General features: G+C 44.6%; 1 protein-coding gene across 1 annotated transcript in view; it reads right to left on the bottom strand.

Annotated features, from left to right (window-relative positions):
- Positions 1-16,904, bottom strand: part of GABBR2 (gamma-aminobutyric acid type B receptor subunit 2) — a 426,725-nt gene that overhangs the window by 285,912 nt on the left and 123,909 nt on the right. The window contains exon 2 of the mRNA XM_032164654.2: positions 4,269-4,406. Coding sequence (XP_032020545.1) covers positions 4,269-4,406 — 138 coding nt within the window. The remainder of the gene's footprint in view (positions 1-4,268; positions 4,407-16,904) is intronic.

A 16,904-nucleotide genomic window follows, 5' to 3' on the forward strand; every position in this document is an offset into this window, starting at 1 on the left:
GGCGATTTTTTCCTACTTTTGCCCCCTGGTGAAATTGTAATACCACAGGCATACATAGATCTGTTTGTGTACTGCATCTATATCTATGCTTTATACATTAAAAAAGTAAGATTTTTTTTGCCTCCCCACAAGAACCAATGTTTACTCCCTTGGAGAAGATATCACCCCCTGTTGGGAATGCAGGGTGTAGCAAAGGAAGAAATAATTACTTTTTGAGCGGGGGATAGGCAGCACTGAAGGAAAGGGGGCAAAGAAGGAGATCAGGGAAGGCATCACAGAGGAAGTGGTATCCAGGGTTTTGAAGGATGAGCAGGAGTTCTGCAAAACAGGGCAGGGCCTCAGCATCAAGTCCCCCTTGCTGGGCAACTGGAGTTCCTGCCTTCCTCCAGACATTAGTCACTAAAGTATCCAGTCTCCAAGCTAGCACCCAGTGAGCTTCACCTCCCCCTACACCTTGGTACTACTCCTCTCTAAATAAGAGCTAATTTGTGTGATCCACAGATTACAGCAGAACTTATAGTATGCAATTTCCAAAGCTAAGTCCTAAAGGACTTTGTTACCTCTGCCTTGGTCTTTTCATGACTCACTTTGGGGGACGCCAGCTGCCTCGTCATGAGGACACTCAGGCAGCCCTATGGAGACCTCCACACGGAGAGGAGCCACATTGGAAGCAGATCCTCCAGCCCCAGTTAAGCCTTTGGATGATGCCAGCCCCCAGCCTTCAAATCCTCCAGCTGGGCCCCAAACACCATGGAGCAAACACAAGCCATTCAGTGTGTCTGAATTCCTGAACCAGAGAAATAATGAAATAATACATAATATTGCTGTTTTAAGCCACTAAATTTGGGGCGATTTGTTACCCAGTGATAAATAACTAACACAGTCCCCATCTTGTAACCCAGTTCCCTGTCTTATCAACTCCTCTAGGTCGGAGGGCTGTCCTGCTCATGGCGAGGCCAGGTAGCTCTGGTCTGCAAGCTGGGAGTTTCCAATGTTGTGCTCATTCCTGCAGCTCCTCAGGGAATTCTGAGGGACAGGTGGCTCCAAGTGACACTGATAATCAGTGGAATCAGTTGGATTCCTCTCTGGGCAGGGGATTTCCCTGGGACCTCAGCCTCTCATGCCTGGACAAAGTGACCATCTGCAGATCCTTCCATCCCTTCCCATCTCCCTCATCCCTCTGATCATTGAGCAGACTTCTAATGAAGACTATGAAATGATAGGCACAGGGAAAAAGAGAAGTCCAGGTTCTGTCCTTAAGGAGTTCACAGCCCAGCTGGAGAGACAAACATTTATAAACACCCCCCCACATCTGCAAAACCCTAAGAGAGGGACAGGCAGAGTGGAGTGGGACACTGGGCTGTGCACATGCTCTGCTAGAATTAAACAAGGGGAAGTGATAGGCTTTCTAGGGCCCTACTTTAGCAGCCCCCTAGTAGCAGGCAGGAAAGGATTCCTGAAGGAGGCAGCATTTAAGCTGGGTCTCAAAGAATGGGTAGCACTTGATATACTGGATATAGGAAGAATGGGATGTTTTGGGTGGTAGGAACAGTGTAAGAAAAGGTGGGAATGCAAGAAAGACCAGGAATGACAAGTAATCAGGGGACTCAACTTGGAGAGTGGGAGGAGACAGGGCAGGACTAACCACAAAGAACACTTAGTTAGCACTTACTGTGTGCCAGGCACAGCTCTAATCCCTTTTCAATCTTTCAATCCTTTCAACAAACCAACGAAAGCAGTCCTATTACTACCTTAATTATGCAGATGAGGAAACTGAGGCTCAGGGAGGCAGCACATGGCTCTAACTAGTAGAGAACGTGCTCCTCAATGTTCAGGAAAGCAAGCTGAAGCCCAGAGAAGCTAAGTGACTGGTCCAAGGTCTCCACAGCTGTCCTGGGCACCCTGAGGGCATGAGGCCAGGCTTCCACGGCACACTGAGCCATGCTGGCTTTCAGGTGTGTGGTTAGGTTTGCACCAGAGCACACGGCTGCTTTTCTGGCCTCCTCTTTCTGTTGCATCCACCCACAATCAGTGTGGCCTGCTCCGGCCACAAGGAATGACTCAGCACTCCCCAAGCCCACATACTTTCCCACCTCCCGCTTTTGCACGCCCAGTTTCCTCTGCAGCGGCGCTCTCCCTCATGTCTCCAGCTGTCCAACGCCCTCTCCTCCTTCAGCAGCCAGCTTCATGCACCTGCCATAGCACCTGCCCTGGGGCTTCCTTGACTCGCGGCTGAGTGAGGGATCCTCACCTGGGCCCCACCTCTCTTTCATCACACCTGCCACAGCTTATGTCCACCACCCCTCATGCTGCAAGCTTGGGCTCCACCCCAGCACCCCATGCATGCAGCATCAGACTCAGAGGAGGTCCTCACCCAATGCAAGTGGAATGAAACAGATCCTCTACACGGTCAGGCTCCTGCTCACCCTGTCACTCTCACTCTCTTCACCCTGGCTCCCCACTCATCACACTCCAGCCCCACTTCCCTGTTTTCTGTTCCATGAATACGCCAGGTTCTTTCCTATCACAAGCTGCCTTCCTGCGTTTGCCATTCCATTCATTGACATGGAATGCGCTTCACCCAGTGGTCTCCTTCTCACCCTTCGGGTCTCAGCTTGAATGTCACCTCCTCCAAGAGACCTTTTCTGACTACCTCAAGGCAGTCCCTATATATCTCATCACCCTGTTTCCTTCTGTCATAGCCAAGTTTCCTTACTACAGTCTTATCTTAAGGGCCAGACTGCCCGAGTTAAAATCCTGGCCCTACTACTTATTAGCTATGAGTCCTTGTGCAAGTTACATAGCCTTACTGTGCCTCAGTTCCATTATCTATAAAATGGGGATAAGGTACCTACAGCATAAAGTGGTTATAAAAATTAAATGAGTTCACGCAGAAAAATACTAAGAACAGTGTCTAGCACATGGCAGACCCTCCATATACAACCTTAATAATATTATTATTTAATTATTTACTTGCTTCTTACCTGTCTTCCTCCTAGAATGTGAGCTCCAGAATAATGCGAGCCATACCTAACCTGTTCAGCATTGTATCCCCAGTGTGCCTACCAAAATCCAGGCACAGAGTAAGTTGCCTGCAATATTTGTTGGACGGATGGATGGATGGATGGATGGATGGATGGATGGATGGATGGATAGGTGGAAGGATGGATGGATGGATGGATGGATGGATGGATGGATGGATGGATGGATGGATAGGTGAATGGGTGGGTGGGTGGGTGGATGTATGTATGTATGGATGAATGGATGGATGGACAGATGGACAGATGGATGGATAGGTGGATGGATAGGTCGATGGATGGACGGACAGATGGAGGGATGCATAGGTGAATGTGTGGATGGATGGATAGGTGAACGGGTGGACGGGTGGATGGGTGGATGCATGGATGGATGGATGGATGGATGGATGGTTAGGTGGATGGATGGTTAGGTGAATGGATGGGTGAACATATGGATGGATGGATAGGTGAATGGATGGATGGATGGATGGATGGATGGGTGGGTGGATGGATGGATGGATGGATGGATGGATGGATGGATGGATGGAGCAAAAAAGTAAACATCTGTATGGGCCACCAATCACCCCTGGTGGTCATATAGTTCTACAATCTTCTTTCCCATCCCAAATAACAGCTAACACTGACAAGTCTCACCTACAATATATATATGTGTTGGTGGAGCATTCAATGATGTATAAAATCTGCCAGTGCAAAGAGTGAATAACTGGCAAGGAGCCCAGGAAAGACTTAATCAAGGACAAAGGCAATCTTAGATGACAAAAGAGAATTTCAGCGGGAAAGGGAGGCTTGGCAGAGAATTGATGAGGAGTCATCTGGTTAAGGGAATGGCGAGAGCAGGGCTCTGAGGCCCAAAGGTCCAGGGTGCATGTGTGGAAAGGCAGGGTGTCTGGCAAGATTGTGCTGTGGAGCAAGTGGAAGGAGCAGGAGATAACACTGGGCAGGCAGGTTGGGCTGGCATCAATGGCTCTGAAAGCTGGGCTAGGGAGTCAGTGGTGAGCCCTGAAGCCTTCAAATACACGGTGGTGGCATCAGGGCTGCCCTTTAGAGACCCACCGTGAGGGCCATGCCAGGTCAGGCCAGCAGTGAAAGGTTATGCTATCACCCAGGAGAAAGTCCAGGAGGCCTGACCCAGGCAACACAGAAACCACGTTGCACAAGGAATCATTCCTGCAAAAGACTGAGGGCCAACCAAAGACACCTCCCCACAAAAGAAAGTAGCTCAGACCTTACCTGCACCAGATTCCAGCCTTGGAGGGACTCTGCAATGATGGACGTGACGGATGGACAGACACCTCCAAACACCATCAAGTGGTTTGGCCCGTATTTTATTGCATCGTAGAAGGCTTTCAACCCTTTCGCATTGTCACACTGGGAAGCAACACATAGAAAGAAAGGTCCAAATTAGAAACAGCTTTTCCCAGGGGCATGAGCCCAACAAACAAATCTTTCCTCATGGAAACCTTCTGGGTTTCAGTTCTCCCATGGTGGGGAGTCTCCTTAAGCCAGCCCTGAGTTTACGCTGTGAGCTCCAAGAGTGTGGTCTTGGCACCCACTATCCTGTCTCTGCTCCCGCTAAGTGCCCTCCAAATCTAGGACCTCTCTCCAGCACCCCAGCTATCTCCCTTTAGAGCACACTTAGGAAAAGTCCCATAATGCCTTGCCCTGGGATCTCCCTTTTTCATGGCCATTTATATTTTAAGGATGATCCCACACTCATTAAAATGGCTATCATTAAAAAAACACACAGAAAACAACAAGTATTGGCAAGGGTGTGGAGAAACTGGAACTGCTGTGCCCTATTAGTGGGAATGTAAGATGGTGCAGCTGCTGTGGAAAGAGTATAGTAGTTCCTGGAAAAGTTAAACATAGAATTGCCATATGATCTAGCAATTCCACCTCTAGATGTATACCCAAAAGAACTGAAGGCAGGGACTTGAAGAGATAGTTGTACACCCATGTTCATAGCAGTATCATTCACAATAGCCAAAAGATGGAAACAACACAAATGCCCATCAACAGGTGAATGGATAATGGAACGGTGGTGTATCCATGCAATGGAATATTTCCAGCCTGGAAAAGGAAGGAAATTTGGACACATGCTACAACATGGATGAGCCTTGAGGACATTATGCTAAGTAGAATAAGCCATACAAAAAGACAGCTATTATATGATCCCACTCATATGAGGTTATCTACAGTAGTTAAATTCATAGAGAAAGAAAGTAGAATGGTGGTTGCCAGGGGCTGGGGGGAGCAGGGAAGGGGTCTTCATTGTTTGACAGGCTCAGAGTTTCAGTGGGGATGATGGAAGTGTGTTGGAGGTGGATGGTGGTGATGGTAGCTCAACAATGTAAATGTACTTAATGCCACTGAACTGTACACATAAAAATGGTTAAAATGGCAAATTTTAGGTTATGTATATTTTTTACCACAGTCTTAAAAAAATGATGATGAGGATAAATCTAAAGAGAAGATTTCATTGAGCAAACACTTGCCAAGGACTACTGTGTGTTCAGTCCAGGGCTGGACGTTGAGGAAACATAAAAATTGGATGCAGCCCCTGCCAAGGAGCTTCCGTATTAGAGAGAAAAGTTGGCCAAGAAAACAGTTCACAGCGACCCAGCATGGGAATGGAAAGAGGCCAGAGGCCCACGACGAGTCTCAGGATTCAGTTCTGGCTCATTCGGCGCCTTTCCATACCCACCTCCCTCAGTCAAACCCTGTGGTCATCTCTCCCCTGGATAGCGGCTTTGGCTTCTACTGGGTGTCTTACCTCCCCATGGGCAAGTTCAACCCCTCCACCATCTAGCAGTCTGAGGGTCCTTTGTCAAACATAAATGAATTCTTCTCACTCTTCCTGCTTTCCTTGCACTTAAAACCCAAACTCCTATCAGAATATAACTCTCGAAAGGTTAAAAACATAATTCTCATGAAAATCGATAGTGAACACATGTCAAAGTTTTATTTAACTCATTAATAAGGAGATCTGCAGGATGGCAAAGTGGATTCAAAAGAGAATTTAAGAACAGGGACTGAAAAAAGGAATAAGATAAGATTGCCAAATTAGATACAAAACTGGTTAATGTCCTACACTACAGGGCAATAAAACCACAACCTTTGGGGATAGAAAAGAAAATCACTGAAAACCAGCATACCTTATCTGTTTTAGAGGATTGCAAAATGTTTAGGTCTTAATTGATTGAGCAAACTTCTATTCCCTCAGTCAGATGACCCTTAGGCAGGACTATTGGAAAATGCTCTAAGTATTAGGGTAAAGGGTCACAGAATGACATCTTTGTATTATGTACAGGTTTGGGGTCATTTTCTTAAGACTCCTTATCACAATGGAAGCCACTCAGTCCAGCTGCTGCCTTCCCAATCTGGCCTGAGTTCCCTTTTTTCTTCTCTTTACTCACCAAGTGCAGCCCTACCAACCTCCTTCCAGTTCCCTGAAATAAAAAGCACTTTCCTTCTAACCTCTGGGCCTTTGCACTTGCTGTTTTCTTTGCTGGGAACACAACTTCCTTGGTTCTCAGCATGGCTCACTCCTTCCCACCAATCAGGTGACCCTCCCCAAAATATTTCCCACCCCCATTCACTCCCTGACATGCCACCCTATTTAATGCCCTAACATAATTCCTAAAATTATCTGAAATCATCTTGTCTACTTTTTGTTCACTTGCAGATTGACTGATTTCCTCAACTAGAATGAAAGCCCCAGGTGGGCAAGGATTTTGTCATCGTTTTCAATGCTGTCTCCCCAGAGCTTGGAGAGGGGCCTCAGTAAAGATTCAGTAAGATCTGTTGGGGCCAGACGCGAAGGCTCATGCCCGTAATCCTAGCATTTTGGGAGGCCGAGGCAGGCAGATCACTTGAAGTCAAGAGTTTGAGAACAGCCTGGACAACATGGTGAAACCCCGTCTCTATTAAAAATACAAAAATTAGCCGGGCATGGTGGCACGCACCTGTAATCCCGGCTACTCAGAAGGCTGAGGCAGGAGGAGGCGGAGGTTGCAGTGAGCCAAGATCGCGCCCTGAACTCCAGCTTGACAGAGCAAGACTCCATTTCAAAAAAAAAAAAAAAAGATCTGTTGGACACTCTCCCTTCATCTGCTTTCCTCCTCCTTGCTCTACTTCCACGTCTCTTCTTATTTTTGTCTTTCTCTCCATTCTGTGTCCTCCTCATTTTTTTCTGCTTGTTCTCCACCTTCCCCTTAAGTGACTGCTATATGGGATCAGAGTGAACTAGGATTTCTTGCTCCCTCTTCATTTATTTGAGAAACTCCTCTGAACTGTGACCCATGTCTGTGCCGACAGTGACAGAGAACTCAGTCCAACATGGTTCCTGGCCTCAGGGAGCTCACTGATGGTGGAGGCAGTGAGGCCGGGGCACGTGGTCACCTCCCGTGGGGGCTGGTGGCCTGTGCTGTGGGACAGAGGCAGATCCAGGCTGTGGGCACTGCAGGGAAAGCCAGGGAGGGCTCTGGAAGAGGGAACACTTGAGATGGGAATCGTAGGCGGAGGAGCAGCACGAATACAGGCAAGGAGGTGGAAAAGTGAGACGGGAACAGAAACAATCCAGCTTGCTTCAACAGTGAGTGACAAGGATGAGGTGGCCAGGGAGAAGGCTTAGAGCTCTCAACACCAGGGTAGGGAGTTTGAATACTACAAATTTTCGGTAAATAATTCAATTTAAAATTTTTAATTTAATTTAAAAACTGGCCAAGTTAATTTATTTTCCCAAGAAAGAAAGAGAGAAAGGAAAGAGGAAAGGAAGGAAGAGGGGGAGGGAGGGAGGGAGGGAAGATTAAGTTCTTACTGCTTCTGGGGCCCTCTATTAATTATCCCTGTTCCTTGATTGAAAGCAACACTTCTCACCCCCAGCAGAGCATGAGCAGATAATAACAGAGTAGTTCATGTTTTAATTGTTTCTACCATGATTTTTTTTTGGAATCTACCGTGATTTACTGAATCATTTATAGTTTTAATACATTTCCGTAATGACTTTGGCTTTTTTTCTAATCTGTAGCTAATGACAATGATAACACAGTACCACAGGATTTATAATCAAAGTTGCATTAAAATAATATTAGCAACGATGAATTTATTAATACATGTTTGCTCAGCAAACATTTTCTGAATATCTAGTCCATGCAAGATTCTGTATTAGTAACAATGTCTTGGCTTCTCACAAATACAAAACACTGGCATATGTCAACTAAAATACCTGAGACTATTTGACAACCAGTATTGGAGTTGGAGAATCTTACAACGTTCCCAAATATTTATCTGACTGAATTTTCACCAGAGTGGCTGTGGTAGGCAAAGTTTTGGCCCCATTGACCTTCACCCCTTGGAATTACCTTCATGAATATTTTATGTTACATGGCAAAAGGGACTTTGTAGATGTCATGAAGGTTACTAATCAGTTGACCTTAAATTATTATAAAGGTAAGCCCAGTGTAGTCATATAAGTCCTTAAAAGCAGAGATCTTTCTTTACCTAATAGCAGAGGGGAGATCAGAGATTGGAAGCCTGAGATGGATTTGATATGCCATTGTTGGTTTGAAGATGAAGAGGTCCACGTGTCAAGAAAGCAGGGACCTCTGTTCTACAATTGCAAGAAACTGAACTCTGTCAATAACCAGAATGAGCCTGGAAGCAAATCTTCCCCAATTGAGCCTCCAGATACAAACTCAGCCCAGATGACACTTTGATTTTGGTCATGTGAAGCCCTGAGCAAGGGACCCAGGGGAGCCACACTGTGCCCAGACTTCTGGCATAGAACTGTCAAACAATAAATAGGTGTGGTTTACATCACCAAATTTGTGGTGATCAGTTACAGCAGCATAGAAAGCAAATACACTCAGGTAAAATGCAAAAAATAAGAATGACACAGTAAGGTTTTCCTTGAAGTTAATTCCATTTGAAAAATGATCCTTAATTTACAGATAAGGTCCTTTGTAGTTGAATGGTGTTGAAATATTTTTCTGTTATAAAAGGATATAAATGAGAGAGGTTTTGTTTTTAAAGTCCTGACATGACAAAATAGAAAAAATTTTCACCCTATATAAGTTTCTGTTCCATGGCCCTCCCCTTCTTGGTGTGTGAAATCCCAACATCTAGGCATTGCTAATCTAGCCCCACACTCTCATTTTCAGATGCAGAGACTGAGGACTAGAAAGGAGAAGGGATTTGTCCACTGTCTTGCCAGGATTAGGAGAGGGATTTCTGGATTCCCAGTCTCTCAGCATTCGAATAGTCTAGAGAACTCAACAGGAGAAGAGAAGGTTAAAGCTAACAGCATTCTAGAAAAGACCATTTCCCCCAGGATAATGCCGCAAGCCCAGTTCTCCTCCAGATCAGAGCTCTTGGCTAGAAGCAAGAGAAACAACATACTGGGCACCAAGCATGCTTCCCTGGCTCCCCTAAAGGGAGCAACTTTGCAGTGAATAACAAAATAAATCACATGGATATATCTGTCCCATTTTCGATGCTATTTTCCCTTATCCTAATTTCTAATACTGTATCTTCTTACCCGACATGATTCGTGTCCCAAATAGATGGACTTTCCAGCTCACCAAGGGTGAATTTTGGGGGCTGGATCAGCTTAGAGTTTTTTAAACTCAGCCCCTCAGGGGCGTAAAGCTCAGCAGATAGGGCAGTGAAAGAAGCACTGAGCTCCTCACCTTCACTTCAACCAGCAGCTCCTCTTCCATCTGCTTCAGCTACAGAGCTCCAGAGAACATTTAATTTTAAAGCAGCCTTCACTGCTAGTAGCAAAAATGTTTGAAAACCACCAAGATGACCCTGTAGGTCCTTACAGAGTACAGTGTTTGTCTCTGGCCTCAGGAAGGGTGGGTGAGTGTCTTACAAGCAAGGCGTTCCAGTATCACGCTATAGGCTACTCACTGCAAGTTAATCCACTGCACATGAATGTACCTGATGATCAAGTCACCAAATCACTGGGGAACTTCTCTAAGTTTTAGTTTCCTGAAGGACTCCTTGCAGACACATTGCCACAGCCATTTCACAGGATCTGTCCTTCCAGCTCAGGTGAAAGTCAACGTTATGCGTATTTCACATTTTCCCTTCTCGAATGCTGCACTTGAAGATGTCCCCCTAAAGGGCTGTTGATTACCCTCCTCTTCCTGTGGACCAGCCCCGGCCTGAGCCAGGGAAATGCCAGAAGCTTTTCAATACCCCATGTAAGGTGTCTGTCTGACAGCTTTTAGTGAGATGTTCACTGGGCAAAACCATCATTCTGAGAAGTTATTTACGGCAAGTTGTCTTTCTGTGATTTGGTTTTTGATGAATTGCTCTCAGAGCCACTCTAAGTGGGGGTCTGTGTCCTGGAAGAAAGCTATGGGCTTTATCATGCTCTCCTTTCCCCCCACCACACCTCCCCCACCAGAAACCCCACTCACTTCTAGAGGATATTCTGACTGGTTGGCATGGCCACAACTTGACCAGCAGGCAGGAAGTAATTAATCACAGTTCATACTCTCATGCAATAACTCAAAGCTTCATGACTGGCCTAGCCTCTGTCTTCAGTTTTGCCACCTGAAGATTGGCTCTAGCACATACTAGGTGCTCAATAAGTACTGCCTTCCCTCCCTCCCTCTTCTCTCTGGTATTTGTTATTACCTTCCTTTGACTCCTACTCTACTGTAGCTCATGGTCACTACCTCACAACTCCTGTCTGCTGTTCCACTGCCAAGGGCTTCTCCTTCCCTATAAGGACTTGTCACAGAGAAATCATCATTGGCACATATAGGCTCTTAAAATTCAGCACTTAAACATGGGAACAGATCCAAGAGCCACGAAAATCAATTTTCAAATGAAAAAGTGAGGTTCCAGATGAAATCCATTTTCATTTAAATCTCATTTTTAAAGAATTACAATACTTTTTTGATTTAAAAATTTCAAAGAAAATGTTGCTGAGAGTTAAAATGTAAAAATGCCAAGAAAATGTCAGAGTTAATAACAACCCATCTGAAACTGGGAATTACTCCATGCAGAATTTCAGAATGGAAAGAGAATTTAAAAGCTAATGTGTCCAACCTGCCCCTGTTAGAAAGTCCCCTCTGGGCCTCCCGTGCAGGAGCACTCAGTATCTGCTCACGTCTGTCCCTCCAGTGCCAGGGGTCTCACTCTCTCACTAGGGAGCTAATTTGTCCTCGGCCAGCTCTGCTTCTTAGAAAATTCTTCCTATCATTGGCCTGGAAATCAGATAGCTAAGCTCCGCAGAGTGACTCTGAGAGATGTCTTCAGGCTAAACTACCCTTAGTACTTCCAATCATCCCCATACAGGATAGTTTTACAGCCTGCTTGTCTAAGAGTCATTTCACAAACAGCCTTTGGAGGACAGATATTTTGGGCATGTAGCACCTAGAATGGTCCCCCAAATACCTCCATCTACCCTGCCCAGAAAAGCAACACTAGCTAACGTATACTGTGCCCTCAATATGTGTTAGGCACAGTACTAAGAACTTGATGTCAAGGATCTTATTCATGCCTCTCAATATTATTAAAAGGTATAGGCTGAGTATCCCTAATTCGAAAATCTGAAATCCAAAATGGTCCAAAATCCAAAACTTTTTGAGCACAAATATGACGCTCAATAAAAATGTTCACTGGAGCATTTTGGATTTTGAATATTTGGATTTGGGATGTTCAGTCTTTAAATATAATGCAGCTATTTCAAAATCTGAAAAACCCCAAAATCTGAAACATTTCTAGTCCCAAGTATTTTGGATAAGGGGTACTCAACCTGTAATGTTATTTCCCTTTTACAGATAAGGAATTTGAGGCTCAGAAATAATAACTTGCCCAATTTCAGGTAGTCTAACTTCAGAGCACTGTTTTATTTTAAATAAGAATATGCTATATTTCACTCACAGAAAATATTCCATATACAATAACTTAATAAAGTATGAAAAATAGTAATGTGAACACACAGTACATCCAGCATCACAGTTATGTTGAAGACCTCTGTGTCCACACCTCCCTCCTTTACCCAGGGGGACCCCCAGGCCTGAATTTTGCATTTATCCTTCTTTTCTTCTCTTTTCTTTCTTTTTTTTTTTGTTTTTGTTTGTTTGTTTGTTTTTTTAGACAGACTCTCACTCTGTCACCTAGGCTGGAGTGCAATGGCATGATCTTGGCTCACTGCAACTTCTGCCTCCCAGGTTCAAGTGATTCTCCTACCTCAACCTCCTGAGTAGATGGGATCACAGGCACATGCCACTGTGCCCAGCTAACTTTTGTATTTTTAGTAGAGACGAGGTTTTGCCATGTTGACCAAGCTGGTCTTGAACTCCTGACCTCAAGTGTTCCACCCACCTTGGCCTCCCAAAGTGCTGGGATTATAGAAGTGAGCTATCACGCCAGCCCCTTCTTTGCTTTTCTTTACAGTGTTATATGTACATGTTTCTTAAACACTATATCATTTAATTTTACTCATTTTTGAACATACATATAAGTGAAATTGTGTTTATACATTTCATCTGAAACTTGCCCTTATGGCTCCACATTACGTTTGTGAGATTTTTGCCACTGAATATAGCTGTGGTTCATTCATTTTCATAGCTGTGTAGTATGCCATTGTGTGAATATGCCACCATTTGTTTGTTCATTCCTCTGCCAATGGACCCTTGGGCTGTTTCCAGCATTTTGTTTGGTTGCTGCTGTAAGCAAAATGGTTGAATATTTGCATACGTGCCTCCTTGCACACATATGAAGTTTCTCTAGGGTACAAATCTGGAAATTGAATTGTTGAATCATAGCGTTTGCTGCATGTTCTCTAAGTGGTTCGATCCATTTACACTCCCACCAGCAGTGTTTTAGAGATCTCACTGCTCCATATCCTTGCCAGTTTTAATTTTTGCCAGTCTTGTGGGTATTTGATATCACATTTCAATTTGTATGTTCCTGATTACTAAAGAGGTTAAGCCATCTTTTCATATGCTTATAGCCTGTGTTTCCTCTTTTGGACTGGTGACTTTGCTCATTTTTCTACTGGGTTGTCTTTTCCTTATTGATTTGTTCAGAGCACTCCCAGCCACAATGCCAAGCTGAATGAAACGATCACCTCCCGCATTCTGAGTATTGACTTCTGTTAATGCGGCTTCAGTCTGCACACCTTCTATTGAGCTCCTACATCAAACAGAGCTTGCTGTCAGTAAAAACTACTAAATCAGCACCTATAATCTTGGGTAGCAAAACACTGACAATCCTTCCTTGGTACCCAGCGGAGAAAAAACCTACTTGATAAAATCCAGCCGACCAAAAGATGAATCAAAAATATAGATCTCAGGAATGGAGGAGGACTTGTGGCAAAAAAGGAGTGATAGTGAGAGCCAGACCCATTTAACACGAAACAACTGGCAATGTGAAGATCATAATGGAACACAAAATGCAGGAGGCAGAGGAGGGAAGAGAAGTTGTAAGATTGTCAATTTCCTCTTCTTCCATAGAAGGGCTTTAATCGGTACCATCTAAAATTGAAAACTGTAGTTTAAAAGCCAGGATTTCAACCTCACTGCTTTTCATAATCTTTTATTACCCCTGGAGAGACATTTTGGAAACAAATATTTTCTGTAGCAAAGGCAAAATTGTTTAATGGTGAGCAATTCCTTCTATTTTACTTTTCCTCAATTTCTTCTGTTATATGCAAATAAATAAAATTCAACAACGATCTAAAGTAGGATGTAATAATGATCTCATTTTATAAAATTATTTCTTTATAATATATGCATAGAGAGATGTCTGGAATGAGAATCATCGAATGTTAAAGGTTATGAGATTTCAGTGGTTTTTTGTTACGTTCTTCTTTTACTTAAATAAAAAAAATACAGATTACTTTTATAAAGATAGAAAGTCATTTTTAAACTGGTAAGCTTTCCACACCCAGGATGCTTTCTCAATCACTGAAGTTTCCCTCTTTCTGTTCATCTGTGGGTGATTTTCTGAACCTAAGAACAGACTTTAACATTTATCACTGCTAAATCATGTTCAAAATTAGCCCAGCACCATATCCAACTGAATTAAATATACACTATATTGTTTTGCCATTGCAACTAATTCACTGAAACATTTTCAATCACCTACTAAGTACTAGGAACTGTCCAGGGAACAGTAAGTTCATGTGACCTATAAAAATTCTTTGAACAGAGCAGGTACCCAATAAACATTTACTGAAGTGTTAAATTTAGAAACAAGAATAGTAACAATAACAACACAGTGAGCCCTTATATAGCATTTACCTGTACCAGGCACTATTCTAATTGCTGTATATACACTAACTCACTTAATCCTCCCAACAACTCTATGAACCACGTCCCATTATTATCCACATCTTAATAGATGAAAAAACTGAGGATCAGAGAGGTGAGTAATTTGCCCCAAGTTGCACACAGTGAGTGAGGGGCAGAGTTGGGAGTCAGACCCGTGGAGTCAGGTTCCAGAGTCCACGCTCCATCATATCCATGTTCTGTTCTTCTTGGGCACAGGGTTAAGACTACATTTCCCAGCCCGCCCCCGACAATTAGGTGTGACCACCGAGTTTCGGGCAATGGAATATGACCAAAGACGATGTGTGCCACGCCCAGGTTGGCCTGTAAAACCATTCCATGGGCATTCTGTGCTCTTTTCCATCCATAGTGTGAGTGGGGAAAAAACGCAAGGACCTGAAACAGGAAGAAACCCCCCAGATCCCAAATCCCTATGGCAAGCCTGGAAGGGGACACCACCACGTCACGAGAGAAACCATCCCAAGGAGGGCAGCCTCACGAGCTGACAGCCTCCAGGTGTGGTGTCTTTGGGTATGCCTCAGAGGAGGCCACCCTCTTCCCAGACCCCACCAACCATGGACTGAGCATGGCAGAGGAACAAGGGCTCCTCATTTCTGGCCAGTGTAAGACTTGACTACAGGTGATCTCTGAGCCCACTGGTCCAGCTGGAATTTCTTAGAGCAGTGCTGCTGCCAGGGACTCTTCCTACCCGAGCCTCTTTCCTTCCCCACGCCCTTTACTGATGTCAGACCCACCGCACAGTCTGAAGGCTCACCCTGCCCATCTCTCTTCATATCCTTTCAAAGGAATTTCCCCAGGGCCCCCCTAACTCTGAGCATCTGCTTCCCAGAACACCAACCAACGCACCCCTTCAAGCTGCACTTGACAATGACATAAGCAAGAAATAACTTTGATGCATGAAACTTCTGGGCTACAGAGGTGTAGTCACTACAGAGAGGCCGCATCATCTAACAAACATCCTTAAATGCCTGCTGTAAGCATTTTGAAACATAAAAAATCAGCACACCTGAGGAACTATTAAAGAAGGGTAAAGACAGTTGAGAGAGACAAGAAAAGATTATGGGAAAGGGTACAAAGTATGTATGCCTTACATTTTAAAAAGTGTTCTCCTATCATTCAAGACACTTATGTCAAACCAGAATTTCAGGGATATAGCTAGATATAACTAAGGTGTGCTGAGCTTGGCTGTCTTTTTTTTTTTTTTTTTTTTTAAAGACAGGATCTCCCTCTGTCACTGAAGCTGGAGTGCAGTGGTGCCATCATGGCTCACAGCAGCCTCAACCTCCTGGGCTCAAGTGATCCTCCCACCTCAGCCTCCTGAGCACCTGGGACCACAGGTGCACACCACCACCACCACACTAATTTTTTAATTTTTTGTAGAGACATGTCTCACTATGTTGCCTAAACTGGTCTTGAACTCCTGGACTTGAACTCCTGGTATCAAGCAATCCTCCCACCTTGGCCTTCCAAAGTGCTAGGATTACAGGCATGAGCCATCATGCCCTGCTGAACTAGGTTGTCTTATTCCCCTCTGTCCCCCTTTGCCTATCAAAGAGTTTGGCCCCAAACAGGTGTTTAATACATCCTAGCTGGACTAAATTACTGCTGCCTGGCAGGTACAATCACTGCTGGTGGGTAGAGCCTGAAATAAAAGTAGTCATATCCATAGCTCTGTCCCAAACAGCTTATTAACTCCAGCCATCTTGAGTTTTTCACACCCCTTCCCCGGGGTGATGGACAGACCATCTGCTTCTAAAAGTCTCCAGAGAGCCAGGCTGTCCATCCTGAACACTGAGAAAAACTGGCATTTCTGTATTCTCCCTGAAGCTGTCACTCTGAATTCTTGGCCGGCTGCAGACTGTGTTATTTGAGGATGATAGAGCCATAGCACACATCTCTCCTCTGCACTGTTAAAGCCAATTACCCAATTTACAAAATGTTTCTCAAAGACTGGGAGATACAAACTGCATTTCCTAATTAGTTGTCAGTAAGCCTCCCCACATATGCAGGTGTGACATTTTTAAAAGTCAGGGTCACAAACACAAAGCGTACTCGGGCTGCCGATCAGGAGAGGGGTGCTCTTTTCTGCAGGTTTGTGCAACTATCACGCTGGCAGCCCTTCTCCGGGGGTGGGGGCTGGATCGCCCTCTTAAGAGATACCAAATTCCAACTACGTGTGCCACCAAGCCATCGCCACTCCTTTCCATTCCACATTTGTGGGGCACATTGGTTCAACATTGGCTGGGCTCCTGAGCTAGGTAGGGGAAGATGAGATGGGTAAGACTGGGTCCTTGCTCTCATGGGATTTATAATCTGGAGTGGGTGAGATACATGGAAATAATTTAGCAACATGTAGTAAATGGTGTAATGGAGGGTTGGACCTGGAGTTACAGAATATTCATTCATCCCATAAACGCCCCATGGGTGATGAAGAATCAGGTCCCATGGTAGATGCTGAAGACACATAAAAGGTGACATACAGTCTTGGCCATCAGGGAGCTTTCCATTCAGGAGGGAAGAGAAGATTCAAACAAAAAGCCATAACACAGGG

The sequence above is a fragment of the Hylobates moloch genome, unplaced genomic scaffold, assembly GCF_009828535.3.
Source record: "Hylobates moloch isolate HMO894 unplaced genomic scaffold, HMol_V3 SCAFFOLD_10, whole genome shotgun sequence".
Taxonomy (NCBI): domain Eukaryota; kingdom Metazoa; phylum Chordata; class Mammalia; order Primates; family Hylobatidae; genus Hylobates; species Hylobates moloch.